This window comes from Lagenorhynchus albirostris, chromosome 21 (genome assembly GCF_949774975.1).
Source record: "Lagenorhynchus albirostris chromosome 21, mLagAlb1.1, whole genome shotgun sequence".
NCBI classification, from domain to species: Eukaryota; Metazoa; Chordata; class Mammalia; order Artiodactyla; family Delphinidae; genus Lagenorhynchus; species Lagenorhynchus albirostris.
The window spans coordinates 5,004,640-5,021,275 of record NC_083115.1 but is presented as its reverse complement, the minus strand read 5'-3'; the positions used below and the strand labels follow the sequence as shown (position 1 = coordinate 5,021,275).

The following is a 16,636-nucleotide window of genomic DNA, read 5'->3' as shown; positions in this document are numbered from 1 at the left end:
GGCATGAAAGCTTGTCCCCTGCATCGGCAGGCGATCTCTCAACCACTGCGCCACCAGGGAAGCCCAGGTTGTTTGTTTTTTTGATTGAGCTGCATGAGCTACTTGTAAATTTTGGAGATTAATCCTTAGTCAGTTGCTTCATTTGCAAATATTTTCTCCCATTCTGAGGGTTGTCTTTTCGTCTTGTTTATGGTTTCCTTTGCTGTGCAAAAGCTTTTAAGTTTCATTTGGTCCCATTTGTTTATTTTTGTTTTATTTCCATTTCTGTAGGTCAAAAAGGATCTTGCTGTGATTTATGTCATAGAGTGTTCTGCCTATGTTTTCCTCTAAGAGTTTTATGGTGTCTGGCCTTACATTTAGGTCTTTAATCCATTTTGAATTTATTTTTGTGTATGGTGTTAAGAAGTGTTCTAATTTCATTCTTTTACATGTAGCTGTCCATTTTACCCAGCACCACTTATTGAAGAGGCTGTCTTCTCTCCATTGTATATTCTTGCCTCCTTTATCAAAAATAAGGTGACCATATGGGCGTGGGTTTATCTCTGGGCTTTCTATCCTGTTCCATTAATCTATATTTCTGTTTTTGTGCCAGTACCATACTGTCTTGAGTACTGTAGCTTTGTAGTATTGTCTGAAGTCAGGGAGCCTGATTCCTCCAGCTCTGCTTTTCTTTCTCAAGATTGCTTTGGCTATTCGGGGTCTTTTGTGTTTCCATACAAATTGTGAAATTTTTAGTTCTAGTTCTGTGAAAAAATGCCATTGGTAGTTTGATAGGGATTGCATTGAATCTGTAGATTGCTTTGGGTAGTAGAGTCATTTTCACAATGTTGATTCTTCCAATCCAAGAACATGGTATATCTCTCCATCTGTTGGTATCGTCTTTAATTTCTTTCATCCGTGTCTTATAGTTTTCTGCATACTGGTCTTTTGTCTCCTTAGGTAGGTTTATTCCTAGGTTTATTATTCTTTTTGTTGCAATGGTAAATGGGAGTGTTTCTTTAATTTCTCTTTCAGATTTTTCATCATTAGTGTATAGGAATGCAAGATATTTCTGTGCATCAATTTTGTATCCTGCTACTTTACCAAATTCATTGATTAACTCTAGTAGTTTTCTGGTGACATCTTTAGGATTCTCTATGTATAGTATCATGTCGTCTGCAAACAGTGATAGCTTTACATCTTCTTTTCCACCTTGGATTCCTTTTATTTCTTTTTCGTCTCTGATTGCTGTGGCTAAAACTTCCAAAACTGTGTTGAATAACGATGGTGAGAGTGGACAACCTTGTCTTGTCCCTGTTCTTAGAGGAAATGGTTTCAGTTTTTCACCATTGAGAACGATGTTGGCTGTGGGTTTGTCATATATGGCCTTTATTATATTGAGGTAAGTTCCCTCTATGCCTACCTTCTGGAGGGTTTTTATCATAAATAGGTGTTCAATTTTGTCAGAAGTTTTTTCTGCATCTATTGAGATGATCATATGGTTTTTCTCCTTCAGTTTGTTAATATGGTTTGTCACATTGATTGATTTGCGTATATTGAAGTATCCTTCCTGGGATAAACCCCACTTGATCATGGTGTATGATCCTTTTAGTGTTCTGTTGGATTCTGTTTGTTAGTATTTTGTTGAGGATTTCTGCATCTATGTTCCTCAGTGATATTGGCCTGTAGTTTTCTTTCTTTGTGACATCTTTGTCTGGTTTTGGTATCAGGGTGATGGTGGCCTCGTAGAATGAGTTGGGGAGTGTTCCTCCCTCTGGCATATTTTGGAAGAGTTTGAGAAGGATGGGTGTTAGCTCTTCTCTAAATATTTGATAGAATTCACCTGTGGAGCCATCTGGTCCTGGGCTCTTGTTTGTTGGAAAATTTCTAATCACAGTTTCAATTTCAGTGCTTGTGATTGTTCTGTTTATATTTTCTATTTCTTCCCTGTTCAGTCTCAGAAGGTTGTGCTTTTCTAAGAATTTGTCCATTTTTTCCAGGTTGTCACCTTATTGGCATATAGTTGCTTGCAGTAATCTCTCATGATCCTTTGTATTTCTGCAGTGTCTGTTGTTACTTCTCCTTTTTTATTTCTAATTCTGTTGATTTGAGTCTTGTCCCTTTTTTTCTTGGAGAGTGTGTCTAGTGATTTATCAATTTTGTTTATCTTCTCAAAGAACCAGCTTTGAGTTTTATTGATCTTTGCTATCATTTCCTTCATTGCTTTTTCATTTATTTCTCATCTGATCTTTATGATTTCTTCCCTTCTGCTAACTTAGGGATTTTTTTTGTTCTTCTTTCTCTAATTGTTTTAGGTGTATGGTTAGGTTGTTTATTTGAGATTTTTCTTGTTTCTTGAGGTAGGATTGTATTGCCATAAACTTCCCTCTTAGAACTGCTTTTGCTGCATCCCATAGGTTTTGGGTCGTCGTGTTTTCATTGTCATTTTTGTCTAGGTAGTTGTTGATTTCCTCTTTGATTTCTTCAGTGATCTCTTGGTTATTTAGTAATGTATTGTTTAGCCTCCATGTGTTTGGTATTTTTTTACAGATTTTTTCCTGTAATTGATATCTAGTCTCATAGCATTGTGCTTGCAAAAGATACTTCATATGATTTCAATATTCTTAAATTTACCAAGGGTTGATTTGTGACCCAAGATATGATTTATCCTGGAGAATGTTCCATGAGCACTTGAGAAGAAAGTGTATTCTGATTTTTCTGGATGAAATGTCCTATAAATATCAATTAAGTCCATCTTGTTTAATGTGTCATTTAAAGTTTGTGTTTCCTTAATTTATTCTCATTTTGGATAATCTGTCCATTGGTGAAAGTGGGGTGTTAAAGTCCCCTACTATTATTGTGTTACTGTTGATTTCCTCTTTTATGGCCGTTAGCATTTGCCTTCTGTATTGAGGTGCTCCTATGTGGGGTGCATAAATATTGACAATTGTTATATCTTCTTCTTGGATTGATCCCTTGATCATTATGTAGTGTCCTTCTTTGTCTCTTGTAATAGTCTTTATTTTAAAGTCTATTTTGTCTGATATGAGAATTGCTACTCCAGCTTTCTTTTGATTTCCATTTGCATGGAATATCCTTTTCCATCCCCTCACTTTCAGTCTGTATGTGTCCCTAGGTATGAAGTGGGTCTCTTGTAGACAGCATATGTACGGGTCTTGTTTTTGTATCCATTAAGCCAGTGTATGTCTTTTGGTTGGAGCATTTAATCCATTTACATTTAAAATAATTATCAATATGTATGTTCCTATTATCATTTTCTTCATTGTTTTGGGTTTGTTTTGATAGGTCTTTTCCTTCTCTTGTGTTTCCTGCCTAGAAAAGTTCCTTTAGCATTTGTTGTAAAGTTACTTTGGTGGTGCTGAATACTCTTAGATTTTGCTTGTCTGTAAAGGTTTTAATTTGTCTGTTGAATCTGAATGAGATCCTTGCTGTGTAGAGCAATCTTGGTTGTAGATTTTTCCCTTTCGTCACTTTAAGTATGTCCTGCCCCTCCCTTCTGGCTTGCAGAGTTTCTGCTAAAGATCAGCTGTTAACCTTATGGGGATTCCCTTGTATGTTATTTGTTGCTTTTCCCTTGCTGCTTTTAATATTTTTTCTTTGTATTTAATTTTTGTTAGTGTGATTAATATGTGTCTTGGCATTTTTCTCCTTGGATTTATCCTGTATGGGACTCTCTGAGCTTCCTGGACTTGATTGCCTATTTCCTTTCCCACGTTAGGGAAGTTTTCAACTATAATCTCTTCAAATATTTTCTCAGACCCTTTCTTTTTCTCTTTTTCTTCTGGGACCCCTATAATTCAAATGTTGGTGCCTTTAATGTCGTCTCAGAGGCCTCTGAGACTCTCCTCAATTCTTTTCATTCTTTTTTCTTTATTCTGCTCCTTGGCAGTTATTTCCACTATATTATCTTCCAGGTCACGTATCCGTTCTTCTGCCTCAGTTATTCTGCTATTGATTCCTTGCAGAGAATTTTTAATTTCATTTATTGTGTTGCTCATCATTGTTTGTTTGCTCTTTAGTTCTTCTAAGTCCTTGTTAAACGTTTCTTGTATTTTCTCCATTCTATTTCCAAGATTTTGGATCACCTTTACTATCATTACTCTGAATTATTTTTCCCGTAGACTGCCTATTTCCTCTTCATGTGTTTGGTCTGGTGGGGTTTTAGCTTGCTCCTCCTTCTGCTGCTCCTTTCTATGTCTTATGTTGTTTAACTTACTGTGTTTGGGGTCTCCTTTTTTCAGGCTCCAGGCTCATAATTCCTGTTGCTTTTGTTTCCTGCCCCCAGTGGGTGAGGTTGGTTCAGTGGGTTGTGTAGGCTTCCTGGTGGAGGGGACTGGTGCCTGTGTTCTGGTGGGTTGGGCTGTATCTTGTCTTTCTGGTGGGCAGCACCTCGTCCGGTGGCGTGTTTTGGGGTGTCTGTGAACTTAGTAGGATTTTAGGCAGCCTCTCTGCTAATGGGTGGGGTTGCGTTCCTGTCTTGCTAGTTGTTTGGCATGGGGCGTCCAGCACTGGAGTTTACTGGCTGTTGGGTGGAGCTGGGTCATAGCATTGAGACGGAGATCTCTGGGAGAGCTCTCGCCATTTGATATGATGTGGGGCTGGGAGGTCTCTTGTGGTTCAGTGTCCTGAATTTGCCTCTCCCACCCAGAGGCTCAGGCCTGACATCAGGCTGGAGCACCAAGACCCTGTCAGCCACACGGCTCAGAAGAAAAGGGAGAAAAAATAAAAATTAAATAAATAATAATTTAAAAAAATTATTGTAAAAAATAATAATAGTTTAAAAAAAAAAGAAAAGAGCAACCAAACGAATAAACAGATTCACCAATGATAACGAATGCTAAACAGTAAGCTGAGATAAACATAAAAATCGGAAAGAAGTCAATCGCAGACAGCAAACCCCAAGTCTACAGTTGCTCCCAAAGTGCACCGCCACAATTTTGGGATGATCGTTGTCTATTCAGGTATTCCACAGATGCAGGGTATATCAAGTTGATTGTGGGGATTTAATCTGCTGTTCCTGAGGCTGCACAAAGAAATTTCCTTTTCTCTTCTTTGTTCACACAGCTCATGGGTTCAGCTTTGGTTTTGGTCCCGCCTCTGTGTGTAGGTTGCTCCCAGGCATCTGTTCCCACCCAGACAGGAGGGGGTTAAAGCAGCGGCTGTTTAGGGGGCTCTTGCTCATTCAGGTGGGGGTGGGTGGGAGGGGTACAGTAGTTATAATTGGAATGCGGGGCGAGCCTGTGGTGGCAGAGGCCGACGTGACGTTGCAACAGCCTGGGGCATGCCGTGTGTTCTCCTGGGGAAGTTGTCCCTGGATCATGGGACCCTGGCAGTGGCGGGCTGCACAGGCTCCTTGGGGGCGTGTGGATAGTGACCTGTGCTCGCACACAGGCTTCTTGGTGGCGGCAGCAGCAGCATTAGCGTTTCATGCCCATCTCTGGGGTCCAAGCTGATAGCCGCGGCTCGCGCCCATCTCTGGAGCTCGTTTAGGCAGTGCTCTGAATCCCCTCTCCTCGCACACCCCGAAACAATGGTCTCTTGCCTCTTAGGCAGGTCCAGACCTTTTCCCGGACTCCCTCCCGGCTAGCTGTGGCGCACTAACCCCTTCAGGCTGTGTTCAGGCAGCCAACCCCAGTCCTCTCCCTGGGATCTGACCTCTGAAGCCCGAGCCTCAGCTCCCAGCCGCCACCTGCCCCGGCAGGCGAGCAGAAAAGCCTCTCGGCCTGGTGAGTGCCGGTTGGCACTGATCCTCTGTGCGTGAATCTCTCCGCTTTGCCCTCTGCACCCCTGTTGTTGCGCTCTCCTCCATAGCTCTGAAGCTTCATCTCTACCAGTGAAGAGGCTTCCTAGTGTGTGGAAACTTTTCCTCCTTCACAGCTCCTTCCCAGAGGTGCAGGTCCCGTCCCTATCCTTTTGTCTCTGTTTATTCTTTTTTCTTTTGCCCTACCCAGGTACGTGGGGAGTTTCTTGCCTTTTGGGAAGTCTGAGATCTTCTGCCAGCGTTCAGTACGTGTTCTGTAGGAGTTGTTCCACATGTAGACGTATTTCTGATGTATTTGTGGGGAGGAAGGTGATCTCCACGTCTTACTCCTCCACCATCTTGAAGGTCCCCCCTATGCTTCTTGAATTAGTGGGCAAATGTACTTTTCCAGGCATTTGTTAAGAGGAGCCAGGTCTTTGAATATCTTTGAAAGGCAGTCATCAAAGCTAATGATCACTAGCGAAAAAGAGTTAGGGTAGATAGCCTATTATTATGGCTATCAATGAACGGGGGACTCTGTTTGAGTGAGCGCTTATTTTTTTCCTCCCAGGGCTTCTACAATGGCAGTCTTAACCTTTTTTGGTCATGAATCCCTTGCTGAAAGATACGAAGCCTCCTTGCAGAGGGATGGACATAATTACTTCTGCTGGGTTATTTGGCAGGGACTGTGGGTTGTGGGGCCACCTTTTCTCTGCCTGTGCTCAACAACTTTAAACATAAACTAAAAGGGTGAGTTAGATAGGAGGTCAAAATACCACTTTTATTATTGATGAGGGCTGGGTTAGAGGATTTACCATAGAATGAGAGCCTGATGGACCTGCCAGTCCTGAACCCCGGATTAGGCAGATTCATCCACTCACGTCAGCCTGCACGGTGGCAGGGCTGCTCCTGGAGGAGCGTGGCAGAATCTGTGCTCCCACTGGCAGGCAGTGACTTCCAAGGAAGAGGAAGGGCAGAGCAAAGCCGAGTACCATCTCCAGTTTATTCTTTTTAAATTCACCACCAGAGGGAGCAAAGAGTGTGTATGTGTTGGGGAGAAAGGGGAGAGACAGGGCAGTGACTGAACAGGGTTGGATAATGGAAAGGACTCAAAACTCCACGGGCTACTCCGAAGCTCACTCAAGGAGACTTTCATAAAGGTAAAGGGTACAGGACATCAGGACAAAGAAAGCAGAGGAGATCGTCAAGGAGTTTGAACACTTCCAGACAGAGCCCCCCAGGGTCCTTTTTCAGTTGCACAGATGTGCTTTGTCTTCAGATTACAAACCACTGAGATATGACTGAAGCATCATCTTTTCAGGGTAAACAAGCATCATGTTTACCGAAGGGGTCTTTTATACTATATTGGTCACGTGGCTAAAGTCAGGCTGTGTAACTGATTAAACTGCACGTAAACCGTTGATCTCTCCATCTCTTAAACAGTCTAGACAGTCTGAGCCTGGAGTTTAGAAGGTTAAGGGTTACTTCATAAACCACTAGCTGGCACCCTGCATCCATGCCTTGTCCATAAGCCTTGGAGATGAGTATACTGCTGCTCCATTGCTGCTGCAAATGACACAGGTCCTTTGCTTGACCAGACTTTGGTCAGGCTACTGAACTTTCCCCTGGGTGCATGTCTACACTTCCTTGGAAAATCCAGTTTTAGCAAGAACCCTGCTAAGTGAGTTTAGCAAGAACCCCCCACCCTCAACATCTGATCAAATTCCTCATCTTCCGCCATCCCCTCGGGTGATGTCTGGTCACCGTGGCCTGTCTTCAGTAAGAATCCGTGAGTCTGTTTAGCCAGAGCTTCCTTCACCGTGGTGTTTCATCTTAGTAATTTTCCATCCACTGACCCCCACCCTGCTCATTGGGTACAAATTCCCACCTGCCCATGCTGTGCTTGGAGTTGAGCCTGATCTCTGTCCCTCACTGTAAAATGCCATTACAGTGGTCCTGAATAAGGTTAGCCTCACCATCTTTAACACGTGTCACTGAATATTTTTTTCTTTGACAGTCATGGCGCCATGACTCGTATAGGATCAGATTCATCACTGGACCCCCCGACCTCTCACTCTGGACCCTAAGTATGCACCGTGAAGCCCTTGTCTTCAGTCCTGACTGACTGATCGGGGATCCATTGGTGACTCTGACTCCTGAACCATTGCTCCAGACAAACATCCATTGAAGCTGACTTGATTTTTACGGTTTTGGGTATACCCTCTGAAGCTGGGTTAGAGTCCCAGGCTTCTTTCGACAGGTACCTCCTGGGCTGGAAGGTCTTCCTGGCTCCGTGTTCTGAATGGGGATTACTCCCTGGTGTCCTGGGCTGGAGCTTCTTTCCTCCTGACTCTGTGTGAAGTCTCTGTTCTCTCTTTTGGATCTGGCTTCTCCCATTGGAACTTCTCAGCCAACTAAACCACCTCTTCTCACATCCTGCTGACTCTCTGCTATGCCAGCTCTGTCTGCTTCTGTTCTTGTTGGCATGTTTTGCTGAGGATAATTTGGAACTTTGTTGGCGTCTTTTGGAAACTTGAGATCTCCCCAGATTGACTGCTCTAATACTGCTCCCTCCCTGTTGCTTCTGCTCCTCCGTCCTCCTCTTACCACCATCAATCTTCCCCCCAGTTCCCTTGGATCCTTTGATATGTCCCACTTCAAACCGCCACCTCCTCCATCCATCTGTGCACACCCATCAGACTTTCCCCTCCCACTGCAGCCCCTCAGCTCCCCACAGCCACTTCCATTTTTGGTCCCTTGCCGTCCGTCGGGGGCTCTCAAGAAACTCAGGTAGCCTTGAAAGCAGCTACCTGAGTCTGAAAAGAAGAACAAAAGGCTATTTGGAAATAGAACTGAATGATTTGTCCACTCACATGGGCTTTGGAAACATCCAGACAGCAGTTAGATGTCTCTTCAGTCTGTTGCCTAAAATTTAGACCACAGCAAAGGAAGATTACGTATCACGGCAAGAGAAGATCTTAAAAGTCTCCTCCAGAAGTATTGGTAGGCAGGTGACCTTAACTTGTTTTATTTGCCAGAGACAATTCAGATGAAAATACGAAGTGGAGATAAACAAATAAGATTGTATTGCTGTTTTACTGACTCACGGCTAAAATTTTAAAATGAAAACTCTTAAGTTCTCTATTTGTGTCTGTATGTTTATGTATTTCTATATATATGTATGTTATAGGTGTGTGATAGTTTCCTACCTCTGGATGGTATTATCACATTAATTTATAAAATCCCTTAAAGAGTTCTATTCAAATTGGTTTAGAGATAAATGAGCACTTAGATAAATTATGTTCTTAAAACTCTCAGGAATACAGAAACTAACCCAAGTGTTTTTAAGTTCACATGATCTTGAATAATCTTTTTGCTAGTTCTTATATTGTTGATACAGTTGTTGATAAATTGACAACTTCAGGGCTGTCGGCTTTAAATATGTAATGCAGATATGCAATTTTTGCCACCTATGTTTACTATTCAAATAAGCTTATGTTATCTCTACCAGATATTTAAGATTATAAATTATAAATCAACCCTTAGGACAAAATGTATAATAAAAAGGAATTGCTTGATGTCAAGCATGGCAGTTAAAAAAAAAGAGGCAAGAACCATAAATATATAATTTTTTGTTCTTCGCTTTTGTGATTTTTTTTTTTGATACTTGCGTGATTGTCAACAAGAAAAACAACTCTAGATGATGGATGGCTAGCTTTGTTTAATTAATGGCTCATGAAATTTTCATGAGTAATTCAAGTATAATTGTTCAGAACAAGTAAATTAAATAGATGTAAGTGGACTAAAAGTTTATAAATGAACTTTTCAATGGTAATTATGTTTTATGCCTCCTGAAAAATAGTTTCAAACATTTTTTTCATAACTTGAAACCTTAAAGCTATACGAAGTTAAGTCAAAGATGGGTAATCATTGACTACATAATTTCCAAATAAGATAAAATATTGAAATATTAATTGCCGAAGAGAAATTTAATTTTATTTACTTTTGGCATCTTGTTTTCATATGGTATAGAGAAGCTAAATATATTTAGGTCTGTTAGTAAGCATGAGGAATTGTACTGTGAAAAAGACACATCTCTAGAAATTATGAAATAATGTATTCATTATTACAGAATGATAGTATGTAGCAGACAGTTTGCAATTGCCTGCTTCCTAGTTTTTACTGAAAATTAGAGTTACTAATGATTAAAAAATCTAATCAATATAAATAAATGAAACCACTAGGAATAATAAGGGTAAAGAAAACAAACGGTATACAAGGAAAATATAAGGTGTATTTTTGATAAGGAAGGGTATGAAAGATATGTTTTGCTAAGGGTAAGAGAGGATAATTTTGTCCCAAAGTAGAATGAATGGTTGTTCCAGAATGAGAAAGAAGAAAAATGTAGGACAAAAACTGAGTGATGTAAGAAAATTTCTAAAGAAAGTTTGTGGAAAAGGGACCTTGGAAAAGGAATCTTTCCTTGTGTGGTCAAAACTGGCTACTATTGGATGGATTTATTTGTAAGGTTTTTTGGTTTGTTTGTTTAATTTGCCTTAGTATTAATAGTACACTGATACAAAACCAGAATTTGGTTTTCTTTCTCTGTTAAAACACAAGGTTTTCTTAGATTATTGGTTTCCTCTTAATAGGAAATGGTAAAAAAAGGTTGTTTTCTTTACTTAAGTAATCAGCTTGGGAGGATAAGATTTTGTGTTTTAAGATAATTTCCAGTGTGTCTTGTGTTTATCAGGTCTTTGATTATTTCAGAAAATCAGATCTTCTCAATATTAAGAAAGCTAAGAGTTTTTTTTTTTTTTTTAATAACTGGGTAACTTTCTGTATGTGCCTTTGAAATCTTTTAATTGTGACTTTGGTTAAATGGACAGCTAAGTGTTGTTTCACAGTGACACCTGTGATCCAATTTAGTCAAGTGTTCAAACCTTTTGGCATTTTTGACAATTTCCCCAAATCAAATTCTAAGTGGAGTCTCTTTGACCCCAAACTAACTTTGATATTTCCAAAATGGCCCTTGGAAAATCTCAAAGGATTTGTCTCCTTATGAAAAGAGAGATGTTGAACTAATCAGGTTTATTTGATGTGTTAACGCATCTTATATTCACGGCAGTATAGTTATTTGCATAAGTTCAGTCAAAATCTATCCTCCTTGTAACACAAAGCAATTGGAAACCTTTCTTATATTACCAAGACTTTGATTGTAATGTCATATTTGGGAATGATGTGTACTGAATCAGATATGACCAGATAGCTCTAAGGATCTAAGGTTGACTTTAAGAAGGCAATGTTTATACAGCTCCCCTTGGAAGAACCATCCTGTTCCTGGCTTACAGGGTTTCCTGCCTTACAGGTGAGTAAGGAAGGTCACTTCTGGCAGGCCCAGGAACCTCAGGATGTTTGGGGAACCTTCAGAAGAGAGGAATTCACCCAAATCTATAGGTATTGCAGTCAGATCTGGTGGCAAGTTTTTGACTTGGCTTCTTAGCCTTGAGAGGGAATGCTCCAGCAAAGCAAACTCAAACAAGGTACTATGTGGTCAATCACTGTTTTTGCTGTACTTATGTAAATAACCAGGCCAAATTTAATGAGACCAAACTTCCTTGCAAACAAATTAGTCTTACTTTATCTTTCACAGAAATGGGTGTGACTGTAGAGAGAATGTGCTTTTTTGTTTGTTTCAATGGAAAACTATAGTGAACTGTTGCTGCTTTCATCTTGCACATTTTGCCAGCTTTACCAAATCCTGAATTCTTCTAGTTTCCTCCTGTATCTGGCTACAACTCTCTAAGTTCACATTTCCAAATTTTGTCCTTTCTGACTTGGAATCATTGACAACTAAAACTGCCCTTTTCCTGAAACTCTGTAAGCTGCAGCTGGAAGACTTGATAGAAACTTCAAAAAAAAATGATTACAATAGATCATGTATGGGCGAGCTTCATGCCTCCTGCTGTGTGGACCTCTCAGGAAATTCATCAGAATACCTGATGCTATCACCAGTGACACTGAAACTGCAAACTAGGAAAATGTGTCAGGTGGCCAGTGCCAACCTCAGTCTAACACCTGAAGATGCTCTAAGCTCAAGTCTAAAAAATCTTGATGGCTTCCTCCTGGACTTAGAAACTGGGTTTCTAACTACTAATCTTTGTTTTTCTTTTATTTTTCATAGCAACTCCCCTCATTAAATGCCTGACTGCCAGCACCACCCAGCAAATATCCTCTACTATCAGGTTCCAATAGATGATTCAGCTGGTCTGTAATGAACAAAAGACAACTGAATGAGGAAATGGACTTGTATTATTCAGAGGAAAGAAGAATGTCTTTTCTTTCCTTGAACAAGCAGGGAGACTAATAAAGATTCTTTACTTGACCAAACTTTAGTCAGGTTCCTGAACCTTCTCCTAGGTCCAGCAGTGTAGTTTGTTGTAAAATCTAGTTTTAGCAAGAACTTCCCCCTCCCCCCCATATCTGATCATTCTGGATGTCTGATCAGGTTCTTTATCTTCCACTCCCCTTCCCCGCCCAGTGATGTCTGATCACCCTGGCCTGTCCTCAGCAAGAATCTGTTAGGTTAGTTTAGCCAGAATGTCCCTCACCCCTGTTGTTTCCTCATAGTAATTTTCCATCCACTGACCCTCACCATGCTCCTTGGTTATAAATTCCCACTTCCCCGTGCTGTATTTGGAGTTGAGCCTGGTCTTTCTCCCCACCGCCCTGTAAAATCCCTTTGCAGTGGTTCCTATACTTATATCGATAATAAAGTCTGCCTTACCATCTTCAACAAGCATCACTGGATATCTTTTCATTGACAAAGCTAACCCTATTTTGCACGTGTGGTTTCCACTATCAGTCTACCTTAACATGGAAGGAAGCTTCAGGAATCAGCAATGATTGGTTCCTCTAACAGCTGACACAGATTTTGCCCCCGTACTTAGGAGGTCAAGGAGCGCTGCTTCTTTATATAGGACATTTAAAAGAGGGTAAAATCATTTATTTTCTTCCAGAAATATGGTGTACTATATAACCTAATTTATACTTTTCCTATGAGATGTATCAGAAAACTTTAAGGATGTTACGTATGTTTTATGCAACCAGCATTTTGTGACCGTGAGGACAACGCATGATTTCAGATGCAGGTCCCTTCATGAGCTTTTAGTTTTATGGTAGCTCCTTCTTTGAATAACAATTTATCAGGTGAAAGTTTTTATTTCTGCTCATCTCTTCTGGGATAATGCCTTATAAGTTGTGTCCTTAGTTGCAAATAGATAAAATAATTTTAAATGGTGTGTTTTATTCCTCTTGCAGGGACCTTTTACCCAAAGATTTTGTAGTTTATACCTACAACAAGGAAGGGGCTCTGATCTCTGACTACCCTGATATACAGGTAATATATTTTCCTCCTGACCCTATAGCAGAATTTAAAACAATTATAATTTTAAAGTGCGTTCTCTTCAGGTACTCAGGACTGTTACCTTGTGCTTCCCCAAGGACCTCTTTTGATATTATTATATATGGCATTGTCCTGGGGTGGGAGTGTGAGTGCATTGACATAAATTAAACAGTATTTACCTTACGGCTCTCCTGGTTCTCCATGGTCAAGTGATTTTTAAAAGAGCAGGAAAATAATCTTCTATTGAATGATAATCCTTAAAGATTATGAAGGGGAAAAGTCTGATTTATTTTTTTATTTTTTATTTTATTTATTTTGCTGAAAATGGATACCTCTTAAAGTACATCTTACTTCCTTATTAAACCATTTGACTTGCCATTAGTACTTAGTAAAGAACAAACACTTGTTTCCTATTATACGTTCTGATTTTTTGCTGAAAACAATTATTTTCTTAAGAATTGTGGTCCTTTTTGCATCAGAGAACAGAGTTTTCCTGAGGACAGAACTGGCCAGGAATACTTGAAATAATTGGCAGATGTCAACTTTGCTTTATGTGTTATTTAATTAGAGCATAAATATTTCGAATTTTAGTTGGTAAGAGTGTCTTAAAGTCCCTTTTGGCAGTTAGGTATTATATATTATTATTTTTTGCTATAGTTTTCATGAGAAATCTTTGTTACCATTAAACATGTATTATTTTTCCCCTGAGCTTTGTTATGTTTTGCTAGGTGGAATTGTTTATGTTAGTTTTGCACTTTTGCAGCTCTCTTCAAATAAATAGAAGGCAAAACCTTTATTTTATTTTAGTTATTTATTTTTAACATCTTTATTGGAGTATAATTGCTTTACAATGTTGTGTTAGTTTCTGCTGTATAACAAAGTGAATCAGCTATACATATACAAATGTCCCCATATCCCCTCCCTCTTGTGTCTCCCTCCCACCCTCCCTATCCCACCCCTCTAGGTGGTCACAAAGCACTGAGCTGAACTCCCTGTGCTATGCGGCTGCTTCCCACTAGCTAGTTATTTTACATTTGGTAGTGTATATATGTCAATGCCACTCTCTCACTTCGTCCCAGCTTACCTTTCCCCCTACCTGTGTCCTCAAGTCCATTCTCTATGTCTGTGACTTTATTCCTGTCCTGCCCCTAGGTTCATCAGAACCATTTGTTTTTTAGACTCCATATATATGTGTTAGCATACGGTATTTGTTTTTCTGTTTCTGACTTACTTCACTCTGTATGACAGACTCTAGGTCCATCCACCTCACTACAAATAACTCAATTTCATTTCTTTTTCTGGCTGAGTAATATTCCATTGTATATATGTGCTACATCTTCTTTATCCATTCATCTGTCAATGGACATTTAGGTTGCTTCCATGTGCTGGCTATTGTAAATAGAGCTGCAATGAACATTGTGTACATGACTCTTTTTGAATTATGAAAACCTTTATTTTAGATTAATTATTAGTACTTAAAAAAGGCAGTGCTGACTTAGATCCATCCTTTGCTGGCCTTTGCTGACTTTGCTGACTCCTTTATCTCAATGTTGTGTTTGTCCATTGTTTTATTTTATTTTATTTGTTTTGTTTTGTTTTATTGTTTTTCCATTGTTTAATAGCAAAATAGTAGAGGAGTTTAAATGTATGTGATAGCATAAACTAGAACACAGATAATCCATTCAGCCGTTCATCCATCCATCCAGTCATCCATCCGAAGATTACTACAGCATGAGACCAAAGACCACATAATTTATGCCACTCAACAAAAGCAGTGATTTTAAAAAGGCATTTTTTCTCTTGGAGCGGTTTCTTGGCCTGGATTTTGGTAACACACACTGGCTCTATTATTCCTGGCTCTATTATTTATTTGCTGGTCAAGTTTCTTAAACCTGTTTGTGCCTTAGAATCCTCACCTTAAAATGGGAATAATAATTATAACTTCATGGAGTTATTGGGAAGCTTAAATGAGTTAATACTTGTAAGATACTACTTAGAACAGTCAGTCCAACAACTGTGAACTCAATATTATTTTTTACTATTGAAAGTTTATATGCTTAAAAGTGCTAAAAATAGATTTCAGTTTTATAGAAATTTATTCAACTCTTATCATAAAGAATTACAATTTAATTATGTTTTCCTGGGTGTTTGAAAAATATAAACTAAGACAGATGGAGCCTTTCACTTACTGGTTATTGAATATTGTTCAAATAGATAAAAGTGTGACTATAGATTTGAGATAGTAATTAAAACTTTGGTACTGGGATTTTTGTGTGTGTGGCAACATCGTCAGATATCATCATGGAATATACTTTTGTTTATAAAATGCAGTTAAGTTACACTGAGAAAATGTAAATGCTTTCCCTTGTGATTCTGTTATTTAAATTAATTTGTAAAGCTCTTATGTGGCTTTCATCATCAGCATCTTTCACAAGGCCATTTTTCACAAAGAAACACAGTTTTAATAACCACTTGATATGAGTTGCTGTGTGAAATAAAACTCCAAATTAGTATTAGTCTTTGAACTTTGGGGTACCTTGCAAATGCATTAGAAAGTCTCTCAACTAACTCCCTCAGTTAATTAATGCTCCTTCTTTCCTCTGAAAAATTTGTTGACTGCCCCAAGCTCGCTGGCCCTTGTGGCTGGTAGGCTCTTCTCAGATACTTCTGAGTACTTCTACTCCCAGTAGTTGAGTTTTTTGCTTACAGTTTTTGTGTTTCCAAAACTGTTTATGCCATTTATACCTTTACTCTAATCATGCGATTCAATTGGATGTTTTGTAAACTTGCGAAATAGGATTTGTTGTTTTTTTAAAAAACTAAATTGAAGGCTTTGGAAAGATTTAATAAAACCAAGTTATTAAAGAAATACCATCAAGTTGGTAGATTGAGTGATCAAGTGCTGGATTTCAGTCATGTCGAATGAGAGCTTCTATTATAGTGGAAGTAGAAGCATTTAATTTTTGAGCGCTGTGAGTTACTGTATTACTATCTCATAAGTGCTACCTCATCTGTAATAGAAGAGGTGTCTCTTTTCCTCTAGTGAGAAGAAGACAGTATCAAAGCTAGACTTTAACTACAAAGCACTAGAAAGAAAACAGTGGTTGTAAATAGCCTCACACTGGAAAAAGTTGTAAAATGTTGAAATTTCACCTGTATTATTTAGTGCATAATTGTTTAATTTTTTAAAAAATGTTCACAGTTTTAGACTTATAGGGAAAGTTGCAGGAATGATAGAAAACATTCGTGCATACCCTTTACCTAGATTCTCCAAAAGTTAGCATTTATCACGTATACTTTATCCCTTCTTCTCTCTCTTTTTTTTTCTTTCCTGAAGAGTATGTTGTACACCTGGTGTCCCTTTACTCTTAAATACTTCAGTGTAAATTTCCTAAAAACAAGAATTTCTTTTATGTCACCATAGTATAGTTCTCAAAATTAAGAAGTTAATATTGAAGCAATACTGTTATTCAGTTACATACCTTATTGAT

General features: G+C 39.0%; 1 protein-coding gene across 2 annotated transcripts in view; it reads left to right on the top strand.

Annotated features, from left to right (window-relative positions):
* The window catches only part of ADAM9 (ADAM metallopeptidase domain 9), a 103,163-nt gene that overhangs the window by 14,851 nt on the left and 71,676 nt on the right, over positions 1–16,636 (top strand). For both annotated transcript variants that reach the window (XM_060136455.1, XM_060136454.1), the window contains exon 4: positions 13,061–13,139. In XM_060136455.1, the coding sequence (XP_059992438.1) occupies positions 13,061–13,139 (79 nt within the window). The remainder of the gene's footprint in view (positions 1–13,060; positions 13,140–16,636) is intronic.